The sequence below is a fragment of the Neovison vison genome, chromosome 11 (genome assembly GCF_020171115.1).
Source record: "Neovison vison isolate M4711 chromosome 11, ASM_NN_V1, whole genome shotgun sequence".
Taxonomy (NCBI): Eukaryota; Metazoa; Chordata; class Mammalia; order Carnivora; family Mustelidae; genus Neogale; species Neogale vison.
In genome coordinates, this window is record NC_058101.1 from 105726723 (window position 1) to 105752748 (window position 26026).

The 26026-nt window shown below is 38.0% G+C and overlaps 1 protein-coding gene across 4 annotated transcripts in view; it reads left to right on the forward strand.

The window, feature by feature from the left end:
- MANBA (mannosidase beta) overlaps positions 1-26026 on the forward strand; it is a 124240-nt gene that overhangs the window by 59043 nt on the left and 39171 nt on the right. For all 4 annotated transcript variants that reach the window (XM_044224390.1, XM_044224392.1, XM_044224389.1 and 1 more), the window contains 4 exons: positions 13484-13635; positions 16018-16135; positions 17803-17889; positions 21387-21554. In XM_044224390.1, coding sequence (XP_044080325.1) covers positions 13484-13635; positions 16018-16135; positions 17803-17889; positions 21387-21554 — 525 coding nt within the window. The remainder of the gene's footprint in view (positions 1-13483; positions 13636-16017; positions 16136-17802; positions 17890-21386; positions 21555-26026) is intronic.

Below are 26026 nucleotides of genomic sequence, written 5' to 3' on the forward strand. Positions count from 1 at the left end.
TCTGACTACTTCGGACATCTGATCAGTACTGAGAGTTCACAGAGATTGTGAAGTATGTCACCCTCTGCGGGTCTCTGGTTTCCTAGGGCAACTGTAACAAATGGAGTAGCTTAGAACAAAAACAATTTAATTTCTCGTAGTCCTGGAGGCTCAAAGTCCAAAATCAAGGTGTTGGCAGGCCACATTCCTTCTAAAGGCTCCAAGATGGATCCTTCATTGCCTCTTCCAGATTCTGGTGGTTGTGGTAATCCTTGGCATTTCTTGGCTTATAGTTGGGTTACTCAAATCTTTGTCTCTCTCATCATATGGCCTTCTCTGTGTATGTGTGTGTCTCTGCTTTTCTTACAAGGATGGCAGCCTTTGGATTAGGGTCTATCCTAAACCAGTATAACCTCATTTTAATAACTAATTATATCTGTAAAGACCCTATTTGCAAATAAGGTCACATTTGAGTTTCTGAGTAATTTGAATTTTGAAGGACACTATTCATCTCAGTAAATTTCCCTTTTGTCTTTTTTTTAAAAAAAGGTTTTATTTATTTGAGAGAGAGAGGGAGTGCACAAGCAGGGAGAGGGACAAAAGGAGAGGGTTAAACAGACTCCCCACTGAGCAGGGAGCCTGACTCGGGCTCGATCCCAGGACCCCAAGACCATGACCTGAGCCCAAGGCAGACACTTAATGGACTGAGTCACCCAGGCGCCCCCCATCCTTTTGTCTTTCCAACTGTCACATTTTAATTAAATATTTCCAAAATGTCTGTGGATAGCAGCTTACCCAGACTGGGTCATGGGAGCAGTTAGCCCTGGGTACAGGCAGTAAGTGGGTGCATTATGTGTATTAGTGTGTCTGGCAATTCTGTACAATGTCAGTGATTAAATACTCTTCCCTGCAGAATCTTTTGTTGGTTTAAGTTTTATCCATCTGTGCAATTATTCTTGAGTTTTAATAACATATATGTAGGCTTCAATTAGTGCATTTTTATTATTACCTCTTTAATAAATGTTATATTCTACATGGACATAAATTTGGAGAACTCTTAGTTATATAGTTGTCTCCAGGATCATGGAGACTCAGCTGCATATAGTCATTTTGAAAGTAAGTTTATAATAGTTTAAAACAGTTTAAACTTGTTTTGGAATGGTTTGTGTCCCCAGTCTCTGTCTTCTTACATATTGTTGCATTTAAAAGTAGATTAGAAACAACAGTAGCAGAGTGATTATAAAAAAACAGAAACTAAACATGAGTTACTTCAGTGTGACCTAAAGCTTAAAATTGTAATATAGAAAAAATTGATAAGCTGAACTTGAGTAAAATTAAAAACTTCTGGGGTGGTACCTGGGTGACTCAGTCAGTTGGGCATCCAACTCTTGATTTTGGCTCTGGTCATGATTTTAGGGTCGTGATATCGAGCCCCACATCAGTCTTCACACTCCGAGGGAGTCAGGTTGGAAGTCTTTCTCTCCCTCTCTTAAGCCCCTCTCCCTGCTTGTACTTGTGCTCTGTCTCTCTCTCAAATAAAAAAATCTTTAAAAAAATTCAGAACAACTTCTCTGCCAAAGACAATGTCAAGAGAATGAGAAAACAAGCCACAGATGGGAGAAAATGTTTGCAAAAGACATATCTTTTAAACAAAATACACGAAGAACTATTAAAACTCAGCAGTAAGAAAATAAACCAGTTTAAAAAAAGATGGACTAAAGACCGTAGCAAACTTGAAGAGATACAGATGGCAAATAAACATATGAAAAGATAACCCACATCACATGTCATTAGGAAAATGCAAATTTAAATAAGATGGCACTATACATCCATTAGAATGGCCAAAACATGGGGCACTTGGTGTCTTAGGTCATGATCTTGGGGTCCTGCGTTGGCACCCTGCATCAGGCACCCTGCTCAGTGGGGAGTCTGCTTCTCCCCCTCTCTCTGATCCTTCACCCTGCTCATGATCTCACTTGCTCACTGGCTTGCTCATGCTCTCTGTCAAGTGAATAAATAAAAAAACCAAAAAAAAAAAAAAAAGGCCAAAACCTGGAACACTGACAGTTCTAAATGCCGGTGAGGATATGCAGCCACAGGAACTCTCTTTCATCACTGGTGGGAATGCAGAGTGGTACATACAGTCAGTCACTTTGGAAGACAGTGTGGTGGTTTCTTATAAAACGAAACATACTCTTAGCAAATGATCCAGCAGTTGATCTGCTTACTATCCAAAGGACTGAAAGCGTATGTCCACACAAAATCTGTACATTGCTGTTTACAGCAGGTTCATTCCTAATTGCCAAAAGTTAGAAGCAACTAGGAAGTCTTTCAGTAAGTGAAGTGATAAGTAAACCTGGTGGATCCAGACAATGGACTGTTTATTATTCAGTGCTGAAAAGAGCTATTACGCTCTGAAAAGACTTGGAGGAAGCTTAAATGATGATTACTAGGTGAAAGATGCCAGTCTGAAAGGGCCCATATGGCATGACTTCATGTATGTGACATTCTGGAAAAGATGAAACTGTGGAAGTGGTAAAAAAGATCAGTGGTTGCTAGGAACTGTGGGGAGGAGGGAGAGGGGAAGGGGTGGTGCATACTGGATTTTGAGGGCAGTGGAACTACTCTGTATGACAATACAGGTTTATTAGTTATAACTAATGTACCACCATAATGGAGGATGCTGGTCATGGGGAAGGCCATGCACTGTGGGGGCAAAGAGTATATGAGAAGTTTTTATACTTTCCCCTAAATTTTGCCACGAATCTTAACTGCTCTAAAAAAATAAAGTCTGTAGAAAAAAAAAAAAACTTAGAGGAAAGTGTGAACTGAGATGTAGAATATGTAATATTTTGTTTGGTAAGTGGATATTTGAATTGATATATGAAGTATTTTACTAGTTTTAATATCTTTAGAATTGAAATTCTCTATTTGTTAATTTTTTTCTTCCAAATTTTTATTTAAATTCTAGTTAGTTAATGTATAGTTAATATAGGTTTCTGGAATAGAATTTAGTGACTCATCACTTACATAAGCACCCAGTGCTCATCTAACAAGTGCCCTTCTTAATAACCATCACCCATTTAGCCCATCCCCATCCACCTTCCACCATCAACCCTCAGTTTGTTCTCTGTCATTGAGAATCTTTTATGGTTTGCTTCCCTTTCTCTTTCTTTTTCCCTTCCCATATTTCATTTGTTTTGTTTCCTAAATTCCACATATGAGTGAAATCATATGGTACTTGTCTTTCTCTGACTGACTTACCCCACTTAGCTTAAAACCCACTAGTTCCATCCATGTTGCAAATGGCAAGCTTTCTTTTTTTTTTTTTTAAGATTTATTTATTTATTTTGGTGGGGAGGGACAGAATGAAGCAGACTCCCCTCTGAGCATGGAGTCAACATAGGGCTCGATTCCACAACCCTGAGATCATGACCTGAGCTAAAGTTAAAGAGTTGGACACTGAACCAACCGAGCTACCCAAGAGTTCATGCCCCAAGAGTTCATTCTTTTTTTTTTTTTGAAAAAAAATTTTTTTTCAAAGATTTTATTTATTTATTCGACAGAGAGAGATCACAAGCAGGCAGAGAGGCAGGCAGAGAGAGAGGGGGAGGCAGGCTCCCCGCCAAGCAGAGAGCCCAATATGGGGCTCAATTCCAGGACCCTGAGATCATGACCTGAGCTAAAGGCAGAGGTTTTAACCCACTGAGCCACCCAGGTGCCCTGAGTTCATTCTTTTTGATGGCCGAATAGTATTCCATTGTATATGTATTTACCACATCTTCTTTATTCATCAGTCAGTGAACATCTGGGTTATTTCCATAATTTGGCTATTGTTTATAGTGCTGCTATAAACAATAGGGTGCATATGGCCCTTCAAATATGTGCTTTTTTATCCTTTGGGTAGATATCTAGTAGTGCAGTTGTGGAATTGTAGGGTAGTTCTATCTAACTTTTCGAGGAAGCCCCATGCTGATTTCCAGAATGGCTCTATCAGTTTGTATTCCCACCAACAGTGTAAGGAGGTTTCCCTTTCTCCACATCTTCACCAACATCTTTTTTTTCCTGTGTTGTTACTTTTAGCCATTCTGACAGGTGTGAGGCAATATCTCATTCATCATATGGTTTTGATTTGTATTTCCCTGATGATGAGTGATGTTGAGCATCTTCTCATGTGTCTGTTGGCCATCTGAATGTCTTCTTTGGAAAAATGTGTATTCATGTCTTCTGCCCATTTCTTAACTGGATTATTTGTTTTTTGGGTGTTCAGTCTCGAATGTTCTTTATAGATTTTGGATATTAACCCTTTATCAGATGTATCATTTGCAGATATCTTATCCCCTTCCATCAGTTGCCTTTTAGTTTTATTGATTGTGCAGAAGCTTTTCATCTTGATGAAGTCCCAGTAGTTCATTTTTGCTTTTGTTTCCCTTGCCCCTGGCAACATGTCTAATAAGAAGTTGCTGTGGCTGAGGTCAAAGAGGTTGCTGCCTGTATTCTTCTCTAGGATTTTGATGGATTCCTGTCTCACATTGAGGTTTTTCATCCATTTTGAGTCTATTATTGTGTGTGCTGTAAGGAAATGGTCCAGTTTCATTCTTCTGCATGTGGCAGTCCAATTTTACCAACACCATATGTTGAAGAGATTCGTTTTTTTTTTTTTTTAAAAGATTTTATTTATTTGTTTGACAGAGAGAGATTACAAGTAGGCAGAGAGGCAGGCAGAGAGAGAGAAGAGGAAGCAGGCTCCCTGCTGAGCAGAGAGCCCGATGCGGGCCTCGATCCCAGGACCCTGAGATCATGACCTGAGCCGAAGGCAGCGGCTTAACCCACTGAGCCACCCAGGCGCCCAGAAGAGACTCGTTTTTTCATTGGATATTCTTTCCTGCTTTCTTGAAGATTAGTTGGCCATTCCCACAACTGTGGGAGTTGTTAATTGTTTTAAAACTATCACTGTATGTTTAGGTAGTGGCAGATATTAAAAGACCCAAAATGCCTTGGAATTCTTTTTTTTTTTTTAAGATTTTATTTATTTATTTGACAGAGAGAGATCACAAGTATGCAGAGAGGCAGGCAGAGAGAGGGGGGGGAAGCAGGCTCCCTGCTGAGCAGAGAGCCCGATGTGGGACTCGATCCCAGGACCTGGAGATCATGACCTGAGCTGAAGGCAGAGGCTTAACCCACTGAGCCACCCAGGTGCCCCTACTTGGAATTCTTTTTGATAACACTTCAAATGCTTCATAGAGATCAAATCTAACTTTGTATAAAAGATTTGTCTCTATAAAAGGTGATAAGAATTGATATAAAAAAGTCATTCTTATATTTCTGGAAAGGCTGCAGCTGACCTCACAGAGGGTACCTTGAAACAACTGGATGCTTGTTTCATAAACCGCTGTTGTGGTCAGTGACAGGAGGGTGCTGCATATGTGGGCAATATCTGCGGTGGAGTTCATACAGGAATCAAAGAGATTAATCTCATATTTGATTTCTGTCTTCTGGAAATCATTCTCTGAACCTTGTGGAGTTTTCTTTTTGGGAAACATTTCTTCATGTGTGATGTTTTGTGAACTTTGGAAAAATTTTATTCATTCTTTTAAATCTCATTGTTGGAAAAAGCTACAGAAAGTCTTTCCTAGACAAGATGGAATGCTCATTAGGAGGCAAGGATACAGTAAATTTTGAAAAGTTAATCTCCACTTTGAAGTACTCTGTGATCCAAAGACATGTGGATGCATGAGAATCAGCTCAGATTTTGTCCTCTGCTACTACAGTTTTCCTCTTTTGAATTATCTTTCTTTTTTCCTGTTTAGAATTTTAGTTGAGGTTAATCAGATACAAAAATTATTCACAAATAGCCAGAATCTGCCTTGAACAATGTACAGCGAAATACCAAGCTTTCAAACTTTTCTTTGAAGATAAGCACACAGAAATTTTGGTGAAGGCTATTTACTGTGCAACAACAAAATGTAAGGAAATGAACATTTACATAGAAAAAAAGAATCAAATTCTGAAGAAGAATGTCAGGGGGAGCAACAAAAGATGAGCTCTTACAGTGCCCAGAGAAATCGAAACAGCTGTGTTGAATACCCCAGTCATTTTCACCAAGAACTAGATACTTGTTCTAAAGCAGTGGATCAAGTAATGTCTGTGTTCATGATCATGTAGGCATTTTCTTTGATATTACTACTTTCAGAAGGCATTCACCCCAGAGGCATTTGTAAATACTTGAGGTGGTTCTCAAAGAAACAAAGGCTTGGGTACTACTGCATTTTTTGGAATTTAATGAGAAGTGGGATTTTCTGTGAATCTCTGTCAGACTTAACTTTCTGTCTAATACTTCCCCCAAAATATTTGCATATTTTGGACTTCATTTGAAAAAAATGAAATTTAATAAATTAAAATTAATAAAAAGTGTTCCTCTGTCAACTGTGTAAGGATAGATTAACAAATCTGGCTTTGTTCTTTATAAAGCATATACACACAAAGAAGATCAGTTTTGACAAAGTTCTTGACATTGTTAGAAGTTAAGTCTCAACATAACAAATACTATTCATTTCTATAATGAACTGATATATGGAAATGTCATTTACTTTTTTCAAAAACACTAATATAATTGAGTACATGAATCTGTTACTTTTCCTTTTTCCTTTTTTTTTTTTTTTAAGATTTTATTTATTGGACAGAGAGAGCACGAGCAGGGAGAGTGGCAGGCAGAGGGGGAGAAAGAAGCAGGCTTCTTGCTGAGCGGGGATCCCGATGCGGGGCCTTGATCCCAAAACCCTGGGATCATGACCTGAGCCTATGGCAGGTGCTTAACTGACTGAGCCAACTAGGGGTCCACTTCTCCTTTTTTCTACTCTTTTATTTTACTTAAAAATGCTATGACTGTTCATATGAAGTTAAATAAAGGAAAGTATCTGCATTTCTTTTCTGGATATTATCATTATTCATTTCATTTCATTATTATTACTGAAAATAATTTTGTCATAGAGAAGAGGGGGTTTGTTAAACAGTGATATTCTGTCAATTCTGTTAGATAAGGGAATGCACCTCTGGTCACAAAGATACCAGGCAACTGTGCTGGTGTAAACTTGAAGATGTCTTGTTGCATGTTGCTTGCTGCATGTTGCTAGGGCTTGTGTGGTCCTGCACAGGCCTGTGTGAGGACAGCTCTTTGTGGAAACCCAGCACATGTTTTCTCAGTGCTTCTGCCTGTTAAAGCATTTAGAGCAGACAGAAATGTGTTTGCTTGTCTCTAAAAATACTGTAATGTAACGTAAATGAAATGACTTGTGTTTTTGGAAATTCATGAAAATTATTTGAGAAGTAAAAAAAGTAGTAAAAAAGTAGTTCAGGTAACATTCGTCAATATTTGGAAATAAGATTTTTTTTTAAGAAGAAAATTACTAGTATCTAGTGATACTATGACAGCATTTTTTTTTTTAAAGATTTATTTATTTATTTGAGAGAAGGAGAGAGAGCATGAGCAGGGCAGAGGGAGAGGGGAGAAGCAGACTCCCCACTGTGCAGGGAGCCCTGACTGACCCAGGGCTCGATCTCACCACCCTGAGATCATGACCTGAGCCGAAACCAAGAGTCAGACGTTCAACCCACTGAGCCACCCTGGCGCCCCAACTGTGGCAGCCTTTTTAGTATTTGATTGCAAACAGCTGAGAAGTGATATGCAGTTTATGACTCTGTGATTCATTACATCATCATCTGGTCTGCCAGAGAAAGAAATTTGAGAAGCACAGTGTTATCAGTCACACACCTCTTAAGCCCTTTAGTTAAGATATTCCTAACTCTTAGTCTAAAAAATGTGTTCGGTTGTTCTGTACGTTGAGTTAGTCCTTCTATTTCAAAAATGTAATCATAAAGCTAATTTAAAAACTTACCTAGTGAGTTGCCAATGGAGTCTTCAACTGTAGATAGACAAGTTTGCAAATTAAAAAGTTTCAAATGCAAACTGCTTGTCTTACACATTTAGGTTCTTAGGTATTTTTTTTCTACTTTTAGACAATATTCTGTTGAGCTCTTTAATATAGTTTTGATCTTGTAATTCCCTCTCAATGTAAATATATTTTACTCAGGGAACTTTTCAAAAAACCTCTTTCAAAGCCCATTATTTCCTTGGAAGGAAAATACCTGTTGTAGAAGAAGGCTTTTATATTAACCTATCAGGACTCCCAGAGGACATGGGGAGTTACTGTCATAGATCCAGCCTTTAACCTGTCGGGGAATGTCCAAAGGGAAAGGTGCCTGGTAATTCCTGCTTCACCTCTGAGGACTGTCAGGTGCTTTAGGGTTTACTTTGACCTGGGCCATAAAATTGTTACTGCAGGAGTGGAAGATAGGGATAGCTGCTTTTCATGAGAAAATTTAAACAGAAAAGAGAAAATTGGGGCAGATGAGTTTTATCATTAATACTACTTGTAACATTAATTGGTATAAAGAAGTAAGTGAGTTCTATTTTCTAGATTAGTGATTCTCAATTTTTTTTGGACTCACAATCACTTTACATTCATAAAAATTATTGAGAACCCCAATGTACCTTTGTTTATGTGGCAAATTTTAAAACTGAGGATTAAATATTTACTCATTTCAAATCACAGTACCAAATCCATGACACGTTAATGTGTGAGTTATTTTATGAAGAATAAATATATTTACAAAACAGAAAATGTAGTGAGAATAATGACATTATTTCACATGTTTACAAGTCTCTTTAATGTGTTGCTTAATGGAGGATGGCTGGATGTTCATCTGCTTCTGCATTTAATTTGCAACATGTTGTTTTCATTGAAACATGCGAAGAAAAAATGATCTTATATAGGTATGTAGATGGAAAAGAGAGGAGTCCTTTAGTAGCCTTTTCAAATGATCAAGGCTGTTCTTTGGTACTGCAGGAGAACTTAAGCAGTGGTGTTTTCTTAAAGGTTAGTTGCAAAGTGGAATCTGAAGCCATTTTAAAGAAATTTGTACTCTGTTACATTAAAATCTGTTGGTGCATCTTACACCTTTAATGGATTTTTAAAATTACTATTTTTTTCACAGAGACATAGTTGACAGCATTACATTAGTTCCAGGTATACAGCATAGTAATTTGACAACTGTGTAACTTATGCTATGCTTACAAGTTCAGCTCCTACCTGTCACCCTACAATGTTACTACAACACTACCTGACTGTATCCTCTGTGCTATACCTTTTATTACCATGCCTTACTCATTCTTTTTTTTTTTTTTAAGATTTTATTTATTTATTTGAGAGAGAGAGACAGTGAGAGAGAACATGAGTGAGGAGAAGGTCAGAGAGAGAAGCAGACTCCCTGTGGAGCTGGGAGCCCGATGCGGGACTCGATCCCGGGACTCCGGGATCATGACCTGAGCTGAAGGCAGTCGTCCAACTAACTGAGCCACCCAGGCGTCCCTGCCTTACTTATTCTTAATGATATCATAACGTAGTGCATTGGTTATTGGAAAAATATTGGTGTCTTAAGATATCCAGGTGTTTCCAAATACTGAAACATTCCATTATATAATATCACATACACATTTGTTAAGATCACACTGATGTTACTCAAAAGTCTTTAAGTATTGGGAAGCGCTCGAGCTCATGGGAGTAGATACAAGTTTTCCTAAATCCTAATTTTTACCTGTAAGTTTGAGTTTTATCCTTGTCCACAATACTTTACTTATCTTCCTTGAAGTGACAAGGCTCACTTCATTCATTCATTTTTAAGAAATGTCTGCCAGATAGCCAAGTCTGAATAACCATAGTTTGTCTGGCAGTTCTTTCCAGTGAATATGAAGTTTCACGAACCAGATGACTAATTCAGTTAACTCAAGCAGTGGCCCAGATGCTTTTCCTCAAGAAATCTATTTTGTGGGACTTCATCTGTATTTCCCATTCTATCATTTTTTCATCACACAGACTGTTATAACGATGTCTGCTCAAGGTTAGGGTTTAATAGAATTAGTAATTTTTTTTTTAAAGATTTTATTTATTTATTTGACAGAGAGAAATCACAAGTAGGCAGAGAGGCAGGCAGAGAGAGAGAGAGGGAAGCAGGCTCCCCGCTGAGCAGAGAGATTTTTACTGCTTTACCAAGGACATTCTTAAGTGAAACTGACTTTTTTTTTTTCCTGCTGATGCTTGAAGGTGAAGGATACAGTGACAGTTAGCACAGTTGGGATCTACTGCCTTGATTTTTGTGGAGGTGCCAGGAATTGTTACCCACCACTGCCTTTGTAACATCAGGGCAAATGTTGTTAACACACTTGTTGCCAACCTTGAGATTCAAAGAAACTATTCAGTACTTTGAATATTTCAGCATCTCTTGTATTCTGTTGCCAAAGATTTACATAAAAGAAATCTTTGATGATTCATTCTGCTTATTAACAGACAAATAAAAGCAAACAGTGAGTCCATCATTCTGGAGAGTCATCCATTTCTCAGGCAAACAGTGATACTTCAGATGAGAGATCAGCTCAGTATCCTGTTGCAGTTAAATCTTTAATTGGATGACTTACTGTATCATTGCCAAGTGACAATGCTGTGATTTCATTTTTTGACTTTTTATCTAGTAGGCATTAAGCAATGTCAACTGTAAAACTCGGTCAGCTAATATGTGTGCTTCTCATAATGAATTGTTGAACACTACATCAGAAACTAATGATATACTATATGTTGACTAACTGAACATAAAATATGTGTGTGTGTGTGTGTGTGTGTGTGTGCATGCTTTTCCAGCTATGTAACATAATGAGTCCTGTAACATGCTCCAGTGACTTTTTCATTTCTGGTTTGAAAGCATTATAATATAATATAAAATAATATATTAGAGCATAATAAACAATGTTTGCCTTTTAAAGAGCTTATCTTGTCTAAAATCTTCCATTCTTTTTTCTTTATATGAAAAATGATGGGTCTCAAAATGATACTGCAATTTAACTGGCACCATAAGTATTGTTTTTCAAATGTTACATTGCATAAGGCACAGTAAGATAAATTATTAACAGTTATAAAGTTGAGGGAAATATGGATTTCATCACAATTTCATTACTTATTTGTAATTTTACCCAGTTTCTTTGGAGTAGGTTCTTGCCTTCCATGAATCAGCAAACTCTAATAATGTTGGGCACCTGTGTGCCTCGCTTGATGAAGCATTCAACTCTTGATGCCATTGCAGGTCTTGATCTCAAGGTTGTGAATTCAGGCCCTGCATTGGGCTCCACATTGGTTGTGGAGCCTACTTTAAAAAAAAAAAAAAAGAGAGAGAGAAAGAAAACTTCTGATATATCAATTTCATTTTTTTTCCAGCAATTTTTATTTTTTTTATTTATTTTTTTTTTTTCCAGCAATTTTTAAATGGAGACAATATAGTTGTAGGTTAAGAATGTTAGTGTTCTAGTTGCAACTCAACTTTGAAAAAGCATATTTGAAATACTTCTTTAGAATAAAAAATACTGAACTGTAAAGTGAATGTCAATTAAAATTAACATTCATTTTCATTTGAAAACTTAAAAATACCACTGTGAAACAAGTTAACAAATGGTACCTAATTCTTTTGTGTTTCTGTGTAGGTTGCAAGGGAAACTTTGAGATTCAAAAGGAGCATTTATTGAATGACAGTGAGGTTACAGAGATTATAGCAGGAATAACCAGACACCACTACTAAGAACACAGTAGAAGCTGAGAACAAACTGAGTTAATCTCTGAAAACTCACCTCTTTAAACACTAAACCTCTACCGTAGAAGTAGAACACACCAGAATATGCAAGCATGCATTCCCTTAGCCAAAAAAGTGATGTCATCACACATCATGTAATTTCTGGAAAGGCCATACATTCAGAAGAGTGAGAGAGTGAAAAAGGCAAATAATATTTTAGCTTTACTACGGAAATAGTTTTGAACACAAGGATCTCCTACAGGATTCCAGGGGATCCCATGTAGTCCCCAGCCATACTTAAAGAACTGCTGTTCTAGATATTTGAATCTACCCCTCAAAGTGTTTTCAAAGTTATCTGTGAAAATCGCCTCACATTTTTTACATTTGCAACCCTAAAGCAGGTATGGTAGTTCCATGTCAAGATCCTCCTCAACCAAGCCTTATTCTGTGTCTTCTCATAAAGTTAATTCATATCTTTTTGTCATGTCAGAGTAATAAGGGCGAGGGTAAGAAAGTAGAAGAATGGTGAGCACTTTTATTTCCTAGAATAAGTTGATTAATTCATTTATTTATTTTAATTAGAGAAGAAAAGCATAATCTTGGTTCAAGGATAGGCTTTATTGGTGTACAACCACATTCCTCATTCCTTGATCCAGTTTATGACTGAAAGGAATGAAGATTTGGATGAAAACCTCAGTCTTCTCTGTCTGGAGTCTTGCTGCTCATGCTTAACTGCTTCCGCTTAACCTGGCTAGAGTGTCCCAGGGACAAAGGTCTCAGCTTCTTCTCACACAGTGGTTATAATATTGGAGTGTGTGCTCCTATTCTATCTTCCACTTGGAACACCACTTACATCTCTAGAGCTCTCGCAAACATTGAGTTTAATGTGATGATTAGTTGGGATTAAATTGCCCATTAAACGAAATGATTTTACACTAATGTGCTATTAAGATTGGTAAGTTGTTAAATTGTGAAATACTCTGTGCTATATGTCTTTGATTCTAAGATGCACATTTTGGCACATGTTAACACTGAAATTAGAGTGTGTTTTTCTATTCAGGATGCGTAGTTTAACTGGTGGGATTTCTCCCCTGCTTTTCTGAAATAGTAGAAGTTTTTGTTCTAACTTTGAAATGTTATCTTTCTTTTTTTATAAAAGAGATTATTTATTTATTTGAGTGGGGGGCAGAGGAGGTTAGAGAATCCCAAGCAGTCTCCATGCTGAGCCTAACCTGGGGCTCGATTTCACAACCCTGAGATCATGACCTGAACTGAAATTGAGAGTCAGATGCTTAACTGACTGAGCCACCCAGGCACCCTTCAAAATAGAAGAATGCTGAGCATTCAAATATATTTCTTTTGATGGAATTACAAATGCCTGTTTCATAAGGAAGACTAGAATATATTTCTTCTTTAATAGTTTCTATATTTTATATCTATTAAAAGATAGAATCTGGCAATAATTATATATATATTTTTCTGAAATATGTACTTCTACATTAAGTGCTTCATAGCAAGTAGGAAATTAACATTAAATATGTTCATGTAAATTGTTCAGAAATTTGCTTTCCTTTTTAAAAATAAAGTCTCTTGCAGGCGCCTGGGTGGCTTAGTGGGTTAGGCCTCTGCCTTCGGCTCAGGTCGTGGTCTCAGGGTTCTGGGATTGAGCCCCACATCACGCTCTGCTCAGAGGGGAGCCTGCTTCCCTCCCACCCCCAGCCCCCGCCTACCTCTCTTCCTACTTGTGAACTCTGTCAAATAAATAAAATTAAAAAAAAAATCTCTTGTTTATGTTTTAAATTTGATATTCATTGTTTAATTTTGTTCATAAAAGGTTTATTTTAGGACAGTGGAACTTATAGAAGAGCCCATTGAAGGATCTCAAGGTCTGAGTTTCTATTTCAAAATTAATGGATTGCCCATATTTCTGAAAGGCTCGAACTGGATCCCAGCAGATTCATTCCAGGATCGAGTAACCTCTGACTTGTAAGTTATGATTTTTTAATTTCTTGTTTTTCTTTTTATTAAAAGCCCCCAAAGCTAAAGAATTACTCCTTTTTGTTTTCTTTGGTTGCAGTGGAAGGAACTGAGAGGTAAGACAGAATTCTAGGATGATGGAAACTTTAGAATGGAAAGGATTTTTAAATCATACATTCCATTTTCACAAGCTATAGATAGTCTTAACAGCTAAGTGACTTGAGACTGCTGAAACCATCCAGTTTTTAGAAAACTATTATATATTTCCTCCGGAGGAACAAGAAAATGACTAATGCACATTTTGGATAGTTAGTCCCTGAAAAAAAATGATTAAATTTGTTTTTTTTTTTAATTTTTCAAAAAATACCTTAATTATTTCTGGGCATTCTTTTTTTAAAAATGGAAGCCCATATTTCCTTATTCATTCTAAGCTATTTGTATATTGCTTTACTTTTACCTTAGTAAAAGGAACCAAAAAAGCTTTACAGTTTTAAATCTAGAAGAAAATTTAAAGTGTTTATCTGAAGCTATGAGAATAACACTTCACAAGAGAATAATCTTTCCTGTTTGCGATTATCAACTGTCTTTGTGATAGTAAAAACAAACTTTGGGAAGAGAAATAAACACAGTTAACTTATTTACATATGTATAAATATGCATTGTACCATATTATTTGGTGTTTAGAATTTGCCAAATGTTGTAGTAATTTGCTTTTACTTTAAACATATTGTCTTGAATTTCACATGAAAATGAAATTATTCTCCCAACATAGACATATAATTTGCTGCTGCTTTTCCTTTTCATCTCCTGGCTCCTCCCATTTGGCTAGTTTGGACAGTGACTGTTTACTACAGCTGGGCCAACTAGTATACCTGTTGAAGCCCAATACTCTGGGTTTTTGGCCGGCCAGTGGTTGGGGGCTTCTTGGTTCCTCTCTGGGCTCTGTTCTGGAGATGCAAAGTAGATGTTCTTAGAGTGGCTATACATTTTCCTGTGGGTAATGTGAACAGGAATTGGAAGAGTCAGAATGGAAATTTAATTTACTAGAGAAAGAGGAATAGCTGGTACCCACGATGGTTCGACATGATTTTTTAACTTTATCGTGGTGTAAAAATGATACATATTCTGTAGAAATTATATTTTGAATTTTGATCTTGTCCTGGGCTAACAATGGTACAGGATTCCTTTGTGGTGCTGGGCAGTGGCAGAAGCTGCAGCCTCCCAGTCAGCCACGCCAGACTGAGGGTCAACAACTGATACGGTCACAACCATTCTGTACCATATACCCATTCTGTGCTTTACTTTCAGTACAGTATTCAGTCCGTTCCATGAGATATCAATACTTTATTATAAAGTAGACTATGTGGTAGATGATTTTGTCTAACTGCAGGCTAATGTAAGTGTTCTGAGCACATCTAAGGTAGAAGAGGCTAAGGTGGGATGTTCGGTAGTTTAGGTGTGTTAAATGCATTTTTGACTTACAATATTTTCAATTTCCAATGGGCCAATTGGAATATAATCCTGCTGTAAATTGAGGAAATTCTGTACTGGACTGGAGGAATTGAAAAAAGGAAATAAGAGTAAGCTGGGTACTACTATGCAAACTTTGGTTTTTGTCTTACAATTTGAAATGGTTGTATAGAATCAGCTCATACTTCCTAAGGTTTACAACATTTTTTTCTGTAAGAATAACTAATAAAAAATTTAGTTTGAAAAGCAATATGATAACAGTGTGAATTTAGAGGGCAGAGAAAAGATATAACCCACAATTTTTCCAGGTTTGTGTATGTGGTTGCAGTTAATATTTATATAATTTTGTCTCACTTTCCAAACCATAATTTTAGAACATGTTTTTCTAAAAGAGTTTTGAAACATATTTATCAACACCATGTGTGTTTTTTGGTGTAAAGATTTTATTTATTTTTTTATTTGACAGAGGGAGAACACAAGCAGGGTGAGTGGTAGGCAGAGGGAGACAGAGAAGCAGGCTCCCCGCTGAGCAAAGAACCCGATGCGGGCCTCCAACCCAGGACCCCGGGATTGTGACCTGAGCCAAAGGCAGACGCTTAACCAGTTGAGCCACCCAGGCGGCCCCCACCATGTGTTTTTAAAATCTTTTTTTAGGGGCGCCTGGGTGGCTCAGTGGGTTAAAGCCTCTGCCTTCGGCTCGGGTCATGGTCCCGGGGTCCTGGGATCGAGCCCGGCATCCGGCTTTCTGCTCAGCAGGGAGTCTGCTTCCCTTCCTCTCTCTCTGCTTGCCTCTCTGCCTACTTGCGGTCTCTGTCTGTCAAATAAATAATAAATAAAATCTTAAAAAAAAATAAATAAAATCTTTTTTTAAACATCCCCCGATTTTCATATTAACACTTATTTTTACAATTTCTTCTATAGGTTACGGCTCCTTCTGCAGTCTGTTGTGGATGCTAACATGAATACTCTCCGGGTTTGGGGAGGAGGAATTTATGAGCAGGATGAATTCTATAGACTCTGTGATGAACTAGGAATAATGGTGGGTAGTCGACAGCATTTTATTGATTGATATGTTACTATATCCTCACTTTGAGTACCTGTGTTCTGAGTGGGTGCTATGGCTCGTTCCTTCTTTTCTCAGAGCCAGCACTGATATTCTGGTTTTTTTTGCAAAGGAATAAATGGCGTCTTGCAAACCCAGAACCATAGTTGATGGTAAATATCATAATTATTTAATTATTTCTAAGTAGTAGGCATTCTGTATTTGTAATTTTCTTTTTGATATAAGGGTATGCATAAACATATTTAAAAATTTTAAATTGAAGAAGATTTAACAAGATCTAGAGGGAAGAAAAATAATAAAATTCAGTGAAGAAAAGCTATGCATAATATTGCTACCAAGTACTCCAGGCATGTTTTGCATTGGTGAGGGTTAAGCACAGAAAATAAAATCTTTTAGTTCTGGTATTGTAGTTTCAAAATATAAAGCACTCCATAGAAGAATAGTAATTACAATATTGGCAGTCCCGATGGTCATGATAGTGTCACAGTGTTCTATAATACTGAGGATCGGGCATTGTTCTCAGTGCTCTGCTTCTATTATTTTCTTTTATCTTCGTGCCCATCCTATGAAGTAGTTACTGCTGTTCTCTATCCCTATTTTATCAGTAAGGAAATGGACAAGTGGAAGAGAGGTGAAATAACCTTCCCAAATCCACACAGTGTATGTGGTGGCACTAAGATTCTGACTCAGTCGACTGATTTGGGGCCTGGGCCCTTAAGCACTGCATAATAACAGCCTCTCTAGAAATGAACTTACGTGCGGTACCTGGGTGGCTCCATTGGTTAAGCGTCTGCCTTTGGCTTAGGTCATGATACCAGGGTCATTAGATTGAGCCCCTGCGTCATTCAGAGCCTGCTTGGGATTCTCTCTCTCTCTCCCTCTGTGCCACCTCCCGCCCCCCACTTGCACACACAGTCTGTCTCTCAAGAAAGAGAGAGGTAAAGAAAGAAAGAAAAAAGAACTTAATATGGTTTCATTAAAAAATGTCCATGTAGTAATCCTTTTGGCCATGAAAAGTTAGTTCTTTTTTTTTTTTTTAAATATTTTATTTATTTATTTGACAGAGAGAGATCACAAGTAGACAGAGAAGCAGGCAGAGAGAGGGGGGAAGCAGACTCCCCGCTGAGCAGAAAGCCCGATGTGGGGCTCGATCCCAGGACCCTGAGATCATGACCTGAGCCAAAGGCAGAGGCTTAACCCACTGAGCCACCCAGGCGCCCCAAAAGTTAGTTCTTTTATAAACAACCTGGCCCATCTCTCAACAGCAAATTTCCAGTGAAAATTAAAGTATTGCGAGCGAGGAGGAGCTGGGGGGAAGGTTCTTTTCAAATTTCATGTTCCCCTCAACACACTCACTGTTTCCTTCTTTGAATTCCCTTTCCTTCTCTTTCTTTTCTCCCTACTTAACATTTTCTTCTCTTGGGTTCCCCCCACAGTTTTATGCTGTTCTGGAAAGTCGTGAGGTCTATATGAGAGCCTCTCCCACTGCCTGAATCGTAGGAGTAATCGAATGGATACACTCAGCAGGCTAATTTGTTTTTTCATTTGCCTGAAAGATAATTCCCCAGAGTTCAAAATGAAGAATTTCTTTCTGTGTAATAAAGTCTATGAAAGTTCTTTACTGCTCTTTATTGGTTTGATAGGTATGGCAGGATTTTATGTTCGCCTGTGCCCTTTATCCAACCAATCAGGACTTCCTGAATTCGGTGAGAGCAGAAGTTGCTTACCAGGTATGTCATTACCATTCCAAGAAGAAGGAAAATGCTTTTGTTTCATTTGCCTTTCGTTAAATCTCTCCTCATTTTTTATTTTTGTGTGTGTTTTTGTTCTCCTTACTAAATCCCATGAAAATCAGTCAGATAATTGACTTCCTAGGTGATTCCACCCAGTCTCATGGCTTTAACACCACCTATATGCTGATGACTTTCAGATTTATCCCCAGTTCTGACATGTCTGCTGGATTCCTTGTTCTTATATCCAGCTGCCTACTTGGAGCCTCTTCTGGGAGGTTTCATAGTCATCTCCAGTGTAACATATCTGAACCAAACTTGCATTACCGTCTCCCAACCTGCTTTCCCTGCAGTTTCCCCCAACTTGAGAAATGGCAAAGACAACTCTTTGTGTTTCTCAGGTCAAAAATTTAAAGCGATTCTTGACTCCTTGATTTCTTTTGCGTACCATATGTACACACTTCTATTTATAGATCTGTAAGTGCAAGGAACTGATTACAACCTAGCTGTGTCCATCAAAAAGGACAAGGACAACCTAATAATATGGTGTATCCTTCTATTGAAATAATTCTTCCCATTAAGAGAAGGGGCTCTTAGACAAATGGCCGATTCCAGGTCTGGGGCAGGAAGTGTAATAGATGACCCTGGAATAGTTGGAGTTAGAGATACCAATGATACTATCAAAGATATGTTAAAAGAACTTTGATGAGAGTCTCACGAACCAAAAATGGGACAATTTGAAACCCAATAAGGATGTCAGTGGATTGAAATCCATCAAGCAATCCATCCAACAACAAAATCTGTGATTTTGTTGTTACAATGTCTGGGGATGTACATTTGCATGGAAAACCAAAAGAAATGGAAGGAAGTGATTACTGTAATACAAGATAGTGGTTACTGTTGGGAGCAGAAAAGGACTATAATTAGAAAGGGGTATATGAGGGCTTCTGGGGTTATCTTTCTTGATCTGGGTGGTGGTTATGAGGGTAATTTACTATTTCATAATTTTTTTAAATATCTGTGTTTTTAAATTTTTTAAAAGATTTTATTTATTTATTTGACAGACAGAGATCACAAGTAGGCAGAGAGATAGGCAGAGAGAGGAGGGGTGGGGGAAGCAGCTCCCCGCCAAGCAGGAGACCAATGTGGGGCTCAGTCTCAGGACCCTGAGATCATGACCTGAGCCGAAGGCAGAGGCTTTAACCCACTGAGCCACCAGGCGCCCCTGTGTTTTATTTTTTTAAAAAAGGTTTAAAAAAATACAAATGAATCATCTCTTGCTGAATCCTCCAGATAAAGACACTGGGCATTTCCTGTCTCTGCTGGCGTCCCTGGCCCCATCAAGCACCCTCTTCCCAACCACCTCTCTCATTTTCTTCTGTCACTTCCTACCTTGAGCATGAATTTCTCGGTGGGGAGGGGCGGATCCTTTCTATATTTGCAAGTCTAGATCACAAAATTTGCCCTATATGACCTATACCACACTTTGAATGACTTGTTCAATGTTTTGTTTCCCCTGCAAGTTTGTAATCTCCCTGCGGCCTTGGGGACTGTTCCTCTCTGTATCCGCACTACTGGGCCAGGTTTTTCATCAGGAGGATGAATGGATAGATGAGCTTAAAAAATATTGATTATAGTTATGTAGGTTGCAGACATTTCAGTTTTTTAAACATTTTTTTCTCATATAAATAAATTATGGTGTCTATGTACCTTCAATTCTTTTATGTATTATTAAACAGGAGAGCTTTTTATGAAGACTTTGTTAAAATTTTAAAGGAAAGCTTGTCAAAAATTCTAGGTCAGTTTGAAGGGTATGTGTAGCACAGAGTCACTGGAGCTTTCTGCCTCTTGAGTATTTGTGTTTTTCTTTTTTTTTTTTTAAATTTTATTTATTTATTTGAGGGAGAATGAGTGAGAGAGAGCATGAGAGAGGAGAAGGTCAGAGGGAGAAGCAGACTCCGCATGGAGCTGGGAGCCCCATGCGGGACTCGATCCTGGAAGTCGGGGATCATGACCTGAGCCGAAGGCAGTTGCTCAACCAACTGAGCCACCCAGGCGCCAAGTATTTGTGTTCTTGTGCCGGTCAAACTTGGTAGTAGCCATCACGTACCTGGGCATGCACAGAGACAAATAAAGGAAATAGTATTCATAAGGCTGGATTAGAAAAACACAAGACTGTAATTTTTAAGAATGAGATAAATCCCTTTAATGCATGCATCCTTAATGGATCTCTGTGTCATGTAGGAGATACTTGGCATATTGAATGGAGGCCAAAGTGAGAACATCAGCTGGGATCACTAATTATGATGAGTGATCATAGTGATCATTAGCTGGGATCACTCTAATTATGCATTTCATGGAAGAGAAGCTATAAATACCAATATGGTTATTTTGCTAAAATGGGTTCCAGAGGAGTTTTTCTTGATTATTGACTCACTGTGTTCTCCAAGAGATTTAACTGTCCTCTTCTGCCAGAGTCCATCTCCCAGTGTATCCAAAGAACTGGATCCTTCCACCTTTGTGTAGGGCTGGTCACAGAGAGCCCAGGTCACACAGGCTCAGTTCTTAGGGCTGCAGGATTTTCAGACAGATTCTCTAATTTCTTCTTCTATGTTCAGATATATTCAGTAACTTACTTAACCTTAGTTGATTTCTCAGGACATGACACTGATAGTTATTTCTGGAGATACCCTCTTTTTTTTTTTTTTTTTTAAAGATATTTATTTATTTATTTGACAGAGATCACTAGTAGGCAGAGAGGCAGGCAGAGAGAGGAGGAAGCAGGTTCCCTGCCAAGTGGAGAGCCCTATGCGGGACTCGATCCCAGGACCCTGAGATTGTGACCTAAGCCGAAGGCAGAGGCTTTAACCCACTGAGCCACCCAGGTGCCCTGGAGATATCCTCTTGATGTCCTCATCCTTTTTCCTTTAGAATATTTCACATATTTGTCTTTAACTTACAGAGTATCTCTGGGAACTCTCTTGGTTTGTAAAACCCTCTCTAGCTGTCCTTGTGGTTTTCTGATCTCAGTGGAGACCATGACAACCTTTCAATCCCTCTTTCAGCAGAACTGGTTGTCCTCCCTCGTTTGTTTCTTCACACAAAACTCCATCTTGCTCTTGAGAAACTTCTCTGTAATGTAGTGTCTCCTGCCTTTTGTATTTCGTAGAGCCTTTTTTTGTGGCAAGTCAGATAACAATGAGGTTGATTTATTTTTCTTTTTTTAATAAAAGGGATTATATTTTCTTCAGGTTTTATACAGTAAAGAAGAGGAATCCTATCTTACTGGTGTTTATAAAATCTAGGTAAAAAGAATCAGATTTCTTAACATGTATTTCTGCAGGTAATGTTACAAGCCATTTTCTAATGAGTTTTCTGTACATAAGAATTTATGTGCAAAAATGCAATGGCTATCATTTTATGAATCATTACAGCTCTGAGGCTTTTTTTTTCTTGTTGATTATTGCAAAATTATTTCATGTTTTCTGAAATTTTAGATCAGGAGACTGAAATATCATCCCTCCATCATCATTTGGGGTGGAAATAATGAAAATGAAGCAGCACTGATGATGAATTGGTATAATATCCCTGCCAGAGAACTGCATACCTATATCAAGGACTATGTGGTACTGTACGTGAAGAATATTCGAAAGATTGTCTTGGCTGTAAGTAATGATTTCTCATGTAATAGAATTTAAGAACGTGTTTTGAAAATGGATCAGTTGGAATATTGATGTAGTATGTTTTTATACTCCTCCCCCCTTAAAAGATTTTTATTTATTTATTTATTTATTTGAGAGACAAGAGAGCTCATGAGAGGGGAGAAGGTCAGAGGGAGAAGCACACTCCCTGTGGAGCAGGGAGCCCTATGCAGGACTCGATCCTGGGACTCCAGGATCATGACCTGAGCTGAAGGCAGTTGCTTAACCAACTGAGCCACCCAGGAGCCCCTGTACCCTTTTTTAGAGCAACCTTCAATAATACCATTTTTATACAGAACAGTCCATTGTAATGCTGCAGGATGTCAATGGATTTATGGGTTATGGGCTTCTTTGAGGATGAACTTAATCTGTGGAGCTCACCACACATACACCAATATGGTGTTTACATCTGCAGATTGTCATGTACTCTTTTCTGGAGCCCATCTATGGAACCCCAAATGTTGAGAATTTCTACTTTGGATGACTTATCCATATGCTACTTTTTCCTTCCTTCCCTCTTTCCTCCCTCCCTCTTCCTTCCTTCCTTCCTTGTTCTCAATAAATATAATGAATTCTATGAATTACTTTCCTGATGACAGACTAGTTCTAGTATAAACTCTGTTTAGCTATAATGCTTTGTTCTTTTATTCTGTGCTAGATTTGATTTGCTGATATTTTGGTTAGAATTTAAAAATTTATGTTCATAAGCAAACTCAGTCTGTGGTAGGAATTGTAAGCTCAAATGCCTAGAGGAGCCAAATTTGTTTTAAAAAATTAAGTAGAGTTGATGAGGTTCATAAAGAGAGAAGGGGGGACTATGGTAATAGCAAATGAATGCTGGGTCTCATTTATATTGAGTATTTTAAAAAATGCTATCTAAACAAAATTTTTTGTGAAAACAAAGAGGTAACCCATGGAATGGGAGAAGATATTCGCAAATGACACTACAGACAAAGGGCTGATATCCAGGATCTATAAAGAACTCCTCAAACTCAACACAAACAAAACAGATAATCACATCAAAAAATGGGCAGAAGACATGAACAGACATTTCTCTAAAAAAGACATACAAATGGCTAACAGACACATGGAAAAGTGTTCATAATCATTAGCCATCAGGGAGATTCAAATCAAAACCATATCGAGATACCACCTTACACCAGTTAGAATGGCCAAAATTAACAAGACAGTGAACAAGTGTTGGAGAGAATGTAGAGAAAGGAGAACCCTCTTACATGGTTGGTGGGAATGCAAGTTAGTATAGCCACTTTGGAAAACAGTGTGGAGATTTCTTAAGAAATTAAAAATAGAGCTTCCCTATGACCCTGCAATTGCACTACTGGGTATTTACTCCAAAGATACAGATGTAGTGTAAAGAAGGGCCAACTGTACCCCAGTGTTCATAGCGGCAATGGCCACAGTCACCAAACTGTGGAAAGAACCAAGATGCCCTTCAACAGATGAATGGATAAAGAAGATATGGTCCATATATACAATGGAGTATTACGCCTCCATCAGAAAGGATGAATACCCAACTTTTGTATTAACATGGATGGGACTGGAAGAGATTATGCTGAGTGAAATAAGTCAAGCAGAGAGAGTCAATTATCATTTGGTTTCACTTACTTGTGAAACATAAGGAATAACACGGAGGACACTGGGAAAATGGAGAGAAGTGAGTTGGGGGAAATTGGAGGGGGAGACAAACCATGAGAGACAAAACCCTCAGTTTGAGAAACAAACTTTTTTTCTCAAAAAGTTTGTTTCTCAAACTGAGTGTTTTGGAGGGGGGGAATGGGGATGGGATGAGCCTGGTGGTGGGTATTAAGGAGGGCATGTATTGCATGGAGAAGTGGGTGTAGTGCATAAACAATGAATTTTGGAACACTGAAATAAATAAATAAATAAATAAACAAACCTTTTTGTGAGACAGATTTAGCCTAGAGAAACCCGGGTTGGTATGTTTGTATGTGCATATGCTGCCTGCACAGAATGAGTTAGGAGCCATTTGTTGTTGTTTTTATAGTCCAGGGACAATTTAAATAAAATACAGATTATTGGTTTTACTGAGACAAATTCACCCATAAAACATTCTGGGCCCAGTGCCTTTGTGGGAGCAAAAATGATCTTCTGCCTCATATATTTCATTTCTTCTGAAGTTATTATCAAACTTGGGTTTATAATTCCTGGAACTATGGATATTTATGTTTCCTAGGAACATAGCATTTCACCTAGAACTTAGAAGATTTCTGTGTAAGTAAACATGCTTTGTAGATTAGGCTGTAAGTAGACAAGTTATATAGGCTGAGAGACTCCAGGATTGTCAGTGCAAATAATGTTTGAACGTGGAAGTTGCTCTTATTCTTGTGTGTGTGTCTGTGTGTGTACATGTGCGTCCATTGTGGATGTCTGGAATTATCAGACATCTGGTAATTTCTGGAATTACCAGACAGTTTCCATAGGCAGGGAGAAAAAGGCACAGAGCAGGCTCAACTGTTCTATGGATATTTCTTTTCTATTTTTCTTTCTTCCTATTTTCCTTCCTCCCTCTCTCCCCCTTCCCTTTCCTTCCTTCCTTCCTTCCTTCCTTCCTTCCTTCCTTCCTTCCTTCCTTCCTTTCCTTCCTTTCTTTCTTCCTCCATTCGTCCCTCCCCTCCCCTCCCCTCCCCTCCCCTTCCTTCCTTCCTTCCTTCCTTCCTAAGAGACATATAGACTCTTACTTTTTCTTTTCATTTTTTTGACTACCTTCACCTGTTTCACTCACCTCCCACCTCACACCCCTGGCAACCATCAGTCTGTTCTCTTTCCATGAGCTTGTTTTTTTTGTTTTTAGATTCCACATATAGGTGAGATCATACAATATTTGCTTTTCTCTGACTTATTTCACTTAGTATAATGCCCTCAAAGTCCATCTGTGTTGTCACAAATGGCAAGATTTCATCCCCCCCACCTTTTTTTAAGAGAGAAAGAGTGATCACAAGTGGGGAGGGGCAGAGGGAGAGGGAGAGAGAGAATTCCAAGCAGACTCCATACCCAGCATAGAGTCACATGCAGGGCTTGATACATTGGGCCTGAGATCATGACCTGACCTGAAATCAAAAGTTGGATACTCAACTGACTGAGCCACCCAGGTGCTCCAAGATTTCATTCTTTATTATGGCTGAGTCATACTCCATTGTGTGCGTGTGTGTGTATGCTACATTTTTTTTCCATTCATCATCAATGAACATTTCGATTGTTATAGTATCTTGGTTATTATAAATAATGCCACAGTGAGTATGGGAGTGCATATATCTCTTTGAGTTAGTGTTTTTTATTTTTTTCAGATAAATATCCATGACTTGAATTGCTTGATCACATGGTAGTTCTACATTTAATTTTTTAGGTGTCCTCCATATTGTTTTCCTTAGTGACTATACCAACTTACATTCCCATCAACAAAGCACAAGGGTTCCCTTTTCTCCACATCCTTGCTAACATTTGTTACCTCTTATCTTTTTGGTAATAGCCATCCTAACAGGTGTCAGATGATACATCATTGTGGTCTTGGTTTGCATTTCCCTGATAATTAGTTGAGTACATTTTCATGTACTAAGTGGCTATTTGTATGTCTTCTTTGGAAAAAATGTCTGTTTAGATCCCTGGCTCATTTCTTAATTGTTTGTTGTTTTTTACTGTTGGGTTGGACAAATAAATTCTTTATATATTTTGGGTATTAACCCCTTAGCAGGCATATGATTGCAAGTATTTCCTCCCATTCAGTATGTTGCCTTTTTATTTTGTTGATGGTTTCCTTTGCTGTACAGAACCTTTTTAGTTTGAATGTAGTCCCACTTGTTCTTTTTTATAGCCTTTGCTTTTTGTGTCAAATCCAAAACCTTTTTAGTTTGAATGTAGTCCCACTTGTTCTTTTTTATTGCCTTTGCTTTTTGTGTCAAATCCAAAAAAATCAAGTAAAGACCAGTGTCAAGGAGCTTACCACCTATGTTTTCTTTTAGGAGTTTTGTGATTTGGGATCTTACATTCAAGTCTTTAATTTATTTTGCATTAACTTTTGTGCATGGTTGAAGATGGTTATTCAATTTCATTCTCTTGAATATGACTATCCAGTTTTTCCAACACCATTTGCTGAAGAGACTATCCTTTCCCCATTGTATATTCTTGTCTCCTTTGTCATAAATTAATTGGCCATACATACATGAATTTATTTCTTGATTCTCTGTTCTGATCTATGTGGCTGTTTTTATGCCAATACTGTAATGTTTTAATTACTTTTGTTTTGTTACATGTTTTGAAGTCAGAAAGCATGATGCCTCCAGATTTGTTCTTCTTTCTCAGGATTGCTTTGGCTATACAGAGACTTTTATGGTTCCATAAAAGTTTTTGGATTGTTCATTCTATTTTGTGAAAAATGTATTGTGGTTTTGATAGGCATT